Source organism: Choloepus didactylus, chromosome 5 (genome assembly GCF_015220235.1).
Source record: "Choloepus didactylus isolate mChoDid1 chromosome 5, mChoDid1.pri, whole genome shotgun sequence".
Lineage (NCBI taxonomy): Eukaryota > Metazoa > Chordata > Mammalia > Pilosa > Megalonychidae > Choloepus > Choloepus didactylus.
The window spans coordinates 14,499,555-14,511,917 of record NC_051311.1 but is presented as its reverse complement, the minus strand read 5'-3'; the positions used below and the strand labels follow the sequence as shown (position 1 = coordinate 14,511,917).

General features: G+C 40.5%; 1 protein-coding gene across 3 annotated transcripts in view; it reads right to left on the bottom strand.

Moving 5' to 3' along the window:
• The window catches only part of MPP7 (membrane palmitoylated protein 7), a 260,841-nt gene that overhangs the window by 21,430 nt on the left and 227,048 nt on the right, over positions 1–12,363 (bottom strand). For all 3 annotated transcript variants that reach the window (XM_037837977.1, XM_037837978.1, XM_037837979.1), the window contains exon 13: positions 4,437–4,517. In XM_037837977.1, the coding sequence (XP_037693905.1) occupies positions 4,437–4,517 (81 nt within the window). The remainder of the gene's footprint in view (positions 1–4,436; positions 4,518–12,363) is intronic.

The following is a 12,363-nucleotide window of genomic DNA, read 5'->3' as shown; positions in this document are numbered from 1 at the left end:
TCAAAAAGGGGGAAACAGAGTTGAACAGACACTTCACCAAAGAAGATCTATAAATGGTTAAGTACATAACAGATGATCAGCATCATTAGTAATCAGTTAAAAGAAAACAGAAGTACAATAAGATAGCACTACACACGTTACATTGACAAACATTAAAAGACTATCCCAAGGATGTGGAGCAACTGGACCTCGTGTGCATCCCTGAGGAATGTAAAATGGAATCACCACTTTGGAAAACAGTTTTACAGTTTCTTGAAAAATTAAACATACACCCAGCACATGACCCTGCCATTCTACCCCTACTTATTTACCCAAGAGAAAGAAAAACGTATGTCCTTAAGGAACTTGCACACAGACATTTATAGCTTTTGGCAAATATGGGGCAGGGGGGAGATGTCCATCAATGGGTAAATGGATAAACACAATGTGTTTTTTCCAAATAATGGAATATGACTCAACAATGAAAAGGAACAAATTATTGATATATTAAACAACATGGATGAATTTCAAATTCATTATCCTGAGTAAAAAATGGTGTCCCACAGATTTCTCAGGCTCTGTTCACTTTTCTTCATTCTTTCTTCTTTCTGTCCCTCAGATTTAACTATTTCAAACATCTTATCTTCAAATTCACTGATTCTTTCTTCGGCGACTCCAGTTTGCCACGGAACTCCTCTAAGGAATTTTTAATTTCCGTTATTACTGTGGTTTTCAGTTCTGTTTGGCTGCTTTTCATAATTTCCATCTCTCTGTTGATAGTCTTACTGGGTTCATCTACCATTTTCCTGATTTCCTTCAGTTTCAGGGTCATGTTTTCCTCTGACATTTTGAGCATACTTAGGACCATTTTTTAAAATGTCTTTGTCTGATATGTCCCAGGTTTGGTCCTCCTCACTGCTGGTTTCTAATGCTTTAATCTTTTCCTTTGCCCAGGCCATCACTATTTCTTGTCTTCATATTTTAATGTGCTATTGCTGGAATTTAGACTCTGAGGCATCTGTTCCTTAAGCTTGAATCCACTTAGTGTTATGACAGCTTTCTTTGAATGCCAAGAGCTAGCAAAAAAAAAACAAAAACAAAAAAAAACAAAAAAAAACACCTTTCTCAGTCTTTGCAGGTTGATCTGTGTAAGTGCTCTCCTTCAGAACTTAGCCATACAATGAGTTTAGAGAGTAACTTGTGGTCAAAGTGTAGGGGCTGCTGTGAAGCTTTCTGCCCATGTGTCTTGTCTTGGGCATGCATGTGTGGCCCTAGGAATTCTCCCACTTACATGGATACAAATACCCCCTCTTTCCTAGGAAACAGTTTTCTCATGGTCCCAGGCACAGTTTGTCCTACAGCCAGCAATCCCTCGCTCCAGACAGCCACTTGACTGCTGTTTCACAGTGTTCTATAAGAGATCTCTGAGAGAGGCCTTCTGCATGCAGGGCAAGTTCTGGGACAGTGAATAAACAATCAGTGTCCTGGTTTAGTCCCTCGGGCCGCCACCAGACAGATTTGGCCCAAAATACAAACTCCCAGTATGTACATGATAGTTACACTTCTCCCTCTAGAAGCAGGACCAGGGATGTGCACTGCAGTGCAGGCTGGCTCCACAAGGAGGTGATGAGGATTGGAGAAGGGGCAACCAGCCACAAGATGCTACTGCTTTGAAGTAGCCTTTTTCTTGATTCGGCACTTTCCCTGTTACTGCAGTCCTTTAACTGTTTCCTGGAGCTTTGGGAAAGATGTTTCTGCCAGTTCTTGCTGGTTGTTCAAAGGTTCTGTCAGGGGACAGAGCCCTGAAGCATCTCACTCTGTCATCTTGATCAGGGTGGGGCCCAAGACTTCTTTTTAACACTTGAAAAATTAAAATAAAATATATGAAGTTATCACTTCTATGTATATATGTTATATTCCACAATAAAAAATGTGATTAAAAAATAAACTATATGTATGGAAAAGTTCACGTAATTGTATAGATTGATGAATTACACACTTGAACACCCGTGTAAACAGTACTCTAACAAGAAGCAGAAAATTGCCAGCATTCCAGAATCACCCCTGGTTGCCTTTCTGGTCCATCACTCAAGATTTCTAACAGCACATATCAGTGTTGCTTCTACTATATTTATAAAAATGTAAGCACACTAAATATTCTCTTTTCTGTCGGGCTCCTTTCACTCAACATAATGCTTGTAGGATACATTCAAATTGTTCCATGTGGTTGCAGATTATTCATTCTCACTACATTTCCTATTCCTCTGTGGAAATAGCTCATAATTTACTTCTCTCTTCTACTACTGAGAGGCACTGGGTATTTTCCAGTTTGGAGCTCTTATGAGCAGTGGTTGTAAGACTATATGAGTTCATGTCTTTTGGGGAACATACATACACATTTCTGTTGGGAATATACTAGGAGTGGAATTGCTGGGTCACTAGGCTTGTGTTTTACAGCTTTAGTAATTATGTCCATTTAGTTTTCCAAAGTGGTTGCATTAATTTATACTCTCAACAGCAATGTGTGAGTTTTCCATTGTTCCACATCATTTTCATTTTATCCATTCTGGTAGCTATTTAGTACCTGTTTTGAAAGGAATTACAGAATTAAACATCAAACAGAATAATGATGGTATGATCAAAGCAATAATTCATCTCGAAGTAGTCAAGACTCTACCTACAGTATTTTAGAAAGTATTTCTGAAAGTCCAAAATTGCTCTGAAAAAAATATATTCTTTAAGTAATTAAACCATTCTGAGTTGATGCTATGGCTGTATTTTCTAAGCATCTCTAATATTATAAATTAACCGGGAGGCTGGATACACAGATTCTCAGGCCTTCAGTTTGACTTCCTGAAAGGGAATCTTTTCGGAAAGGCCCTGGAATCTTTTTTACAAGAACCCCAAGACATTCTTATCAGGCAAATCTGGAAAACACTGCTATACAGGAAGCCTTTGAAATTCACACATGCTTAAAAATGAATCAGAGTGAAAAGTTACTACTTTGGGGATTTCTGTGTTCAGTCCAGCCCCAGAACCTTTCTAGATGCAGTGAATTTCTCTAAGGACTTCAGAGGCAAATATTTTAATATTTGGATAAATTGAGGCCAGTTGCCTTGCCCTGGATCCCTCACTAATACCAAAACTATAAAGAGAACATGAGAAGTGGTTTCACAAAGCCTGGTTTCAAATTCAGGTGTAACTATCACCTATGGACCTCTTCTGAATAATTCAAGTATCCTTTCTACCTGTTTCCTTCTTTGTGAGATGGAGATAACACTCATATTGTGTTTCTGAGGTCTAAAAACATTAAAACAAATAAAGGAGATGAATACATGGTAGGAAAGTAATTTTTTCCCTTTTAATCTGTTTTCCCATCCTCTAGGTTTCTTTCATAATTGCTCACCTGTAAGCTTAACAATTATTTTGTAAAGTTTCCTAATTACCTGTATATTGCAATTCCATTTTTGTAAGTGTATAATTAAAGTCAAAAAAAAAAAAGAAAGAAACTGTCTAATTCCACATTTTCCTTTACTTTCATCTCTGTTGGTGGAAACCAGCAGTTCTGTAACTTATGGCTGAAAATGATTACAAACAATAATTTGGAAAAATGTAGTAAGAAGGATTAACTTGAGGTAACAGAAAAGAATAATTTTAAAATAAAGTTGAACTCTCCCAAAACTAGAGAACATTGCTAAGGGCAATACACAAATGACTTTTTTTTTTTTAAACAGTACTAAAACCACTTGAAAAAGCCAACATTTCAATTTAGCCTTTTAGATGGCTTTCCTAACATCAACATATTAAGTAGTCAAATGGCATTTATTCCGGAGATCAAAATGCTTCCAACATCACATTTCATTTGTAAGAATGCCCGTGAAAACAACTTTTATAAAAAGAGATCTAATGCTGTGTACTGAAAAGAAACCCACCATATTTGGACAGTGTGCCTAGGAAAGTCCCATTTAATACCATCTGCCAATTACTACATATAAAAAATAATTAAGAAAGGTTTGTATTATAAGAAGTCTCTTCCAGCCCTCTGTGCTAAAAGAGAGTTTTTCATCAGCCATCACACAGCTGATGAAAATCTCTGGAATACATTAACACTTATTTTAGGAAATAGAATAATTAAGATTTTTATTTCAAAGAAAATTTGTAAGTAATTATCTGATGTCATCTATGAATTGAAATTCACCAAAAACATCTCGGAGTAGCGAAGCTGCGACTGACAAATTTTCTGCTGGTAATCTGTAATCTAGGACAAATCGGCAACATCTTGTGCCTCAATCTCCCCCTCTGGAAAATGTGCACAGTGTCACCAGCTACTTCATAGGGTTGTCGTGAGGTCTAGATGCAAGACCTGTCTACAACGGAGCTTGGCACCAGACGTGCCGTGTAAGGGCTCAGCAATTACGATCAGCAGCAGTGGGCGCACGGAATAGGACAGAACTCACGAGGCACCGTCACGCCGTAGTGCTGGGTGTCACTGATCAGCAGCTTTCGTTTCAGCTCATTTAACCCGACTCCGACGGGACCTGGAAAGCAGGATAATATGAATTCATTCCCAAGAAAACACCATATAAACATTTCTGTGACCAACCCGTGAGACAGACTGAGAAAGTGTTTCCAACTTTGCATCTCAAGTAAAAAGATTTTCTTGTGGTCCACAAGAAAAACAAAAAAACAAACAAAAAAACAAAAAAACAAACAAAAAAACAAAAAAACCACAACAGATTCCTTTGTTGCTTTCCAAAAAGGTTAGAAATCTTTATGTTTTACATGAAACACATTCAAGAGTATCTGAGTACATTACCAAATAACGGGACTCATGGGAGCTAAAAATAATGGTACTCATGGGAGCTGAAAACATCTGTGCACTTAAAAACAACTGGATTACACAGCCCAGATAGTGATATTTCATTTTAACTGCTTTTAGATTCCAATAAAGGAAAATCTTTGAACAGTGATTTTGTTTTGGATGCAATTATGCATTCTTCTAATTTGCAAAAACATCAGCCACATTTACATTTGCCAAGACCCTCTCCTACACTGTGTGTTTCCAGTCGGGCTTAAGCGTTTGAAGGGATACCTGTAGCTTACATATTTCAATCAGTCAACACATACATACTAAACACCCATATTGAGCAGCCATATGCTAAATCCTGCAGAGGATAAAAGAGGATACAAGAACTCTATTTTAAAAGAAAGTAAAGGGGCTGAGAGAGTCACACCATATGATTAAGCAACTGGGAGTGGGGGTAGGCGGAGGGGGAGGCAAAAGGCAAAGAGCAGTTTCGAATATGAGTCCTAACTCAAGAGGGCACACGCTCCGAATGCAAGGCGTTCGCTTTCCATCTAACAGTCTTCCCCAACTCTGCCACCCGCCACTGGGGTGGACTCACCTTGGGGTGGTGCCTGGGACGGAGCACAAGCCACAGGGGCCCAGCACACCCACGTGTGTCTCCTGCCTTCATGACTCCCAAGCCCGGTGGGATTTTATCCTCATTCTAAAGGTAATGATGTTCCCCATTCAGGGAGGAATAAATGAGAATTTGTCCTAGGACACAGTCCAGGTACTCAGGGGTTAATTCCATTGCCTACTTCCTTTTCTGACCTGGGTGGGTCAGGGGATGCTCTGAAAAGACTAAGGTTTGATGCAGGACAAGAACGCAGAGGTGGAGAAAGAAGAGTGGGTAGGCATCTAAGGTGAGAGGAAAGAGAGGGCAAAGAGGAAGAAGGAGTCAAGGGCTGTGCCTTCCTCGCACTCTCAGGCTGCTCCAAGACCCCCTCATCCCTGCATAGAACAGCCTGTTGGTCTGAGGGTCCTTCACTGCTACCTTCTACCTTCCCCTGGTGTCAGGTACAGTTACCCACCACCTTCCCTTGTTCTCTAAGACAGTGGCTCTCAAGTCCCCCTTTTTATTATAAATTCATCGTAATAGCCCATTTATATCCTGAAATGGAATTCATAGCTAACATAACATACTAACAAATATTTCCCATATGCCAAATTAATATATCACCCTCACTCACTGTACTATGTGAAAGATAGAAAAGTAAATTATAATTTAAAAATATGTATTTTAATATGTAAAAGCTTGGGCATGACTAGACTAGAAAATCTAATGAAGTCAGATGTTAGCACTTACTTATAATACTAAATAAGTTTGGATTTAAGAAAAGTAAACAGATCAGGAGCCATTCTATACAAGAAAGTATGGGGAAAGGAAAGACCAGAGGTACTGGGAAACATCAGAATAAAGACCAGCATTTGGATGGAAACTAATCAGACTTCTTTGAAAGTGATAAGGGAAAGAGGGAAAACTTAACCTGTCAAGACTATCAAAATCCAGAAAATAATACCTGGGTATGCCAGTTTGGATATGTTATGTCCCCCAAAATACCATGTTCTTTGATGCAATCTTGTGGAGGCAGACGTATTGGTGTTGATTAGGTTGGAACCCACTGATTGAGTGTTTCCATGGAGATGTGACTCAATCAACTGTGGGCAAGACCTTTGATTGGTTAATTTTCATGGAGGTGTTACCCCACCTATTCAGGGCGTGCCTTAATTAAATCACTGGAGCAATACAAAACAGCTGATAAACAGAGGGAACTCGGAACTGCAGCTGAGGGACACATTTTGAAGACAGCTGTTGAAAGTGGACACTGACATTTTGGAAAACACCCTTTTGAAACACAACCTGGGGGCTAGCAGATGCCAGCCACATGCCTTCCCAGCTAATAGAGGTTTTCTGGATGCCAATGGCCTTTCTTCAGTTAAGGTACCCTATTGTTGATGCCTTACCTTGGACACTTAATGGCCTTAAGACTATAACTTTGCAACCAAATAAACCCCCTTTATAAAAGCCAATCCATTTCTGGTATTTTGCTTAACGGCAGCATCAGCAAACCGGAACACTGGGCTTTACATATATAAGTGTAGTGTAAAATAAAACTCCCGATTGGACAGGGCAGTGCTTAAGTATCACGGAGGCATCCTTCTTATCCTACACTGAAATCTCACCCCACGCTGAGTCATCTCTTCAGCCCCTGAATGTCTAGCGTGTCTGCCCCCTCTGCTGCTGTGGCATTAAAAGGAGCACCCCCATGAATTTCCACAATGCTCCACAGGGGACAGAACGCCCTGGCAAGAACAGCTCTAAGACGTGAGCTTTCCATTCCCTGCACCCCAATCCTGGCCGTCATCCTGGACAAATTCAAGTGCCCAAGTGCAATGCCCTTCCACACGCCAGCCTGCTAGTTCCCAGACTTCCGTATCTCCACTGCCCCTTCTCTCCACTCCGTGTCAACCATTATCGGACAAGCCTGGGCTTTGCCAACACTAGAAGCTGGTTCACTACCAAATTATTAAATTCAGACTCCCCAGTCTGACTTCAATCTCCAACCCCTTTAGGTCCCTCACTCAATTATTCTTCCCATACCTAGTGTTCTAGTTTGCTAATGCTGCAGAATGCAAAACACCAGAGATGGATAGGCTTTTATAAAACGGGGGTTTATTTCACTACACAGTTACAGTCTTAAGGCTACAAAGCGTCCAAGGTAACACCTCAGCAATCAGGTACCTTCACTGGAGGATGGCCAATGGCGTCCAGAAAACCTCTGTTAGCTGGGAAGGCAGCTGGCATCTGCTCCAAAGCTCTGGCCTCAAAACGGCTTTCTCCCAGGACGTTCCTCTCTAGCAAGCTTGCTCCTCTTCAAAACATCACTCCCAGCTGCACTCAGTCTCCTCCCCCCGAGTCAGCTCATTTATACAGCTCCACCGATCAAGGCCCACCCTGAATGGGCGGGGCCACGCCTCCATGGGAACATCTCATCAGAGTCATCTTCCACAGCTAGGTGGGGCACATTCCAAGCAAATCTAATCAGCACCAAAAACGTCTGACCCACACAAGACCACAAAGATAATGGCATTTGGGGGACACAATACATTCAAACCAGCACACCTAGTCTCATAAGGACCTTGAGTACTTTTATTTCTTTGCTTTCTTCTTATCTGAACAGGCCCCTCATGCCTTGACTTCCATGGGCCACCATGTCTTGTGCTGTCTTGCTAATAGCTTCAACTCTCTTACTCATCGCCCTTCTCTCTCAGTTGCCAAGGAAACCTTCAGTCAAAGATGAATCCAATGGTCCCAACTCCACACTTACATCTGGACTGAATGTAGAAAGATCATCCAGTGCTGGTGACAGTCATACCACACGTTCGTGGTCTCCAAGTATAAACTAAGACCTTCGTGTTCTCCAGCAATGATTCTATGTTTTTCCTGTCAGGTGTATTGGAATCACAATTCCAATCTTTCTCTACTCTCCCCTCCACTCATACCCAGGAGCCTCCTTACCATTTCTCCATTACATAGCCCCATAATCAAACAGCTGCCAAAGGCTGTCACTTTTACTTCCTAAATCTCTCTCAGATTTTATGATTTTCCATTACTACTGCTGCCACCCTACTCCAAAACACTGCCACTTTTGCCCCCGTCCAGAAACAGCCTAATGGCTTCCCCACATCTACTCTTCAGGTGCTTTAATTCATCACCATCGAAAAGCCAGAGAGTTATTTTAAAAGAGCAATTCTATTACAAAAATATCAGTATCTTTAAATGGTCTTCAAGGCTCTGGGTGCTCTGACTTCTGTCTTGTCTTCCTATTTGGAAGCATTTACTCAAGCTCTCCCCTTGACCTGAAATGCTGGGTCATTCTGATATGTTCTTCGGAGCTCAGTTCTAGAAAACTTCCCCTGACCCTCTAGACCATGCTTCCCATTTTTATGTTATCAGAGCCATACGACTCCTTTATAAACTTAAACACCCTAGTTAAGCAATTGGACTATGACGCCTGTTTAGTGCCTGCCTCTGCCCCCAGGGACTGTGAGGGCAGGGAGTAGATCATATTGTTTACTGTCTCCATAAAGCAGGACCTCCATAAGTATCTGCTGCTTGAACAAATAAACTCTCTAGGTCACCATCTCCATCTCAAGCTCAGCAGGTCTCAGCTACTTCAGAGAACACAGAAGCCAACATGTGGATGTGTCTTCAAAGTCCTTCCTATAAATTTAGGCATCTAGACCCATCTGGGCTGTCCTTTAGTCTTTCTCTTAGGGATACCTCTTCCTGGAACATCACTTCTCTTCCTTCTAGATATTTTCCATTAGAACTTACAATTAACAATGCCTCTCCCACCTGAAAACAACAGGAAAAGCAAAATCTCAAGCACTTCCCTTAACCTCCAGCTACTGAGGAGTCCGTCTCCACTGCTTTGGTTCAGCTTCTCTCATTCCTCACCAGCACTTCTCATTTTCCCCCAATGCTTACAGAATCAAATGCAAATTCTCTGATAGGTTATACAGATTGCATCTTAGGAGCCACACTTACACACCTAATCTTAATTCTTGTCGCTCCTGCCTTTGAGGCTATGCAACATTTCTTCTGTCTCCCAAAATGCAGTAGTTCTCGTTTGTGTCTGTCCTCATCACATGCTACTGGCTTTTGCAAAAACATTCCCATCTTCTCCTTCACTTGGCTGATTCTCGCTCGTTGCTTAGGGTTCAGCTCAGAAACACCTTAGGAAATCTTCCCTGACACTTTAAATCTGTTTATTCCTGCATCTTCCACTTACTAAGGGCTTGTCACCCTATATCATACCTGTCTGCTCTTGTTTTTAGACCGTGAGCTCTGTGAATGCCAGGTAGCACATAAGGGCTTAAGTATCATATCTCAAAATGCACAATAAATGTTAGGAGTAAACTGTATACCTTGCTCTTTAAAATACATATAAACAAACAAGAAAAACAAGCAGTATCACACTGGAGTTGCACTAAGTGGATAAGTGAAACAAATTCAATTAGATGTGCAAAACAAAACAAAACAAAAGAGGCAGACGCAAACAAACAGAGCATTACAATTTGCAAAGCGAGGCCTGGCACCCTGGATACACCCCAGACCACAAGCTGGAGGGGCTGCTCTCTCTGCAAGTTCTGGGGGGCCTCCCAGAGCATGAGATGCTTGGCTGTGTGTGATTCCAGCACCTTAGCTTTATACTGTTTTTTTGTTTGTTTGTTTGTTTGTTTCATCCAGCACCTAATCCAAGAAACAATGATGTGTTTCAAACCTGGAGAAAAAACAAGTTGTGTTTGAATAAGTGGGAAAACGCCATCTCCAACGTGATACTGTTAAACTTTGACTATGTATTATTGGAGTTCAACTCTTGCAAGTAAAAGAGTTAACTTCACCGTACACTCATGTAATGTGCAAAGACGTTCAGTGCAAATGATTTGCCCTGGATTAGGTTATTTTAGATAATTGTCTTTAAAGGTGGAAGTATCTTACATAAAGTTTAAAATGGGTTCATGATTTCCATCGTTCTTACCACAGAATTACCCAGTGGCCTACAAACAGCATGGACCCTGGGATCACTGAAATGCTCTAGTGTTCCTCTCCTTGGCTCATGACCTTAAGGCCACACTTGGACCCAATCCTCTCCTGTACCCTTCCCCCTGTGGTCAGGCATAAATCCATAACACCTGTAGTTGGCTGTTTTGTATTTAGAATGCAAAATCTATCTACAATGCAGGAAATTTAGGGATATAAACTGAGGTTCATTTGTTTGCCTCTGCAATGGGATAGATTCATTTTCCCACTCGATATATAAATTTTCACCACAATTGGTGAAATGTATTTATATGTACAGATATAAATAGGTTACTCTACAGTTCATTTTCCATTGTGCTTGCAAATGATAATGCAAAATGGAGACGATAACCGAATAGCACACATTTCAATCACTGACAATAGGCTCTGGAATCATCACCATCATCGTCATTGTCATTGATGTTGTCATTCAGTGAGGTTCTTTTAGCAGCAGGCATGTGCCAGAAGGTTTACATACATCATTAGTAATCCTCAAAACATCTCTACAAGAAAGGTATTATTATTCTCATTTTACAGACGAGAAAACTGAGACAATAAAAGGTTAAGTAATTTTCCTAAGGTCACACATCTGGAGTGTGGCTTAGCTGGTTATCCAAAGCCCGTCTGTCTGACTCAAAGTCCTGCATTCTTTCCATACCCTATCAAGTGATCAAAAGAACACCAGGACGACACTCACCCAGGTACCCTGTTGTCTGTCCTCTGTCTATGGCCGTGACCCGTGACTTACAGGGTCTTTCGCCCCCTTCCAAGCCGCCCCGCACCTTTGATGGAATGACCATCTGTGCTTGTGGACTAGGCAGAGACTCTGGCTAAGGACGTGGGCAGAAGTCAAATCTGATGATCTCAAAACTCGTTCTGTGTGGAGCCTCTGAGACGTCTGAAATGGGCTTAATTAGGAAGATGTGTGTTAAAGGCCTGGGCCACGGACGATGAGGCCTGGCTTCAGGATTCCTCAGGTCAGGACCGAAGAAAAATCAAGTAAAATGACAATTTGTAAGTAAAAGCCAAAGAGGCACATTACAAAACCATCTTGGGGCTCACTGCATTGGAATTCAGGCAGTGAAGTGAAGTTGATGTGCTTACTGGCTTTGGAAAGAAAATAAAAGAATGTTTCCACTCAAACAAGAAATGCAAATAAGTATTTGTCTGCTTCATTTTAAAAAGTATAAAAATTTATAAAATCACTTTGCCAATTCTGGAAAGAAGGAATAAAGGTATGAATGAGCATCAATCCCCGTTCCTTGAAGTTCTTGGAAAAAAAATGCGTCAATTGGATAATTAAGATAAACAGGAAGGTATATGAAATTATTTTTATGCATTCAATTAGTAACTCCTTACTGAAAGTAGCAAATGTGTTTTTTTAATGTGTGATTTTATATAAAGCCTCATTCATTCAGCCAAAGAAATAAAGCCCGTTTTGGTTGCCAATAAAAGGAAATTAGTCATGTTTCTATCTAAAATTTTACATTTAAGAAATCTTTAAGAAAGCAGTCACTATTAATTATATGTAATAATTCCCTTATCTCTATCGTACAAAGAAAGATTTAAAAAACCTCTCTACGTATTATTCTCAGCCTTCATTTTGCATGGAGGGAGGATTTAGACAAATGCGACACTGATTCTCCAAAGACCCCTCAGTCTGTCGTCATTGTTACTTCCTTACCTTTGTAACTCTGAAAAGTGTTTTCATTTTTCTAAACCAGATTTTTTCCTTTTTATTCCACAAAATGTGTTTAGGATTTGTAACAAATATTTATGCATGGAAAGCAAGAAATCTATTTTTATTAGAATGCTAGCACCACATACTTTCAAAATTAATTCATAGTTGATGCCTGAAAGTCTTTCCTTCTGTAAACACGGTCCCCTAAAAGACCTATTTTCTGAATCTGGAACAGACATACACAACTAAAAAACAAAAAAGATAAATGCA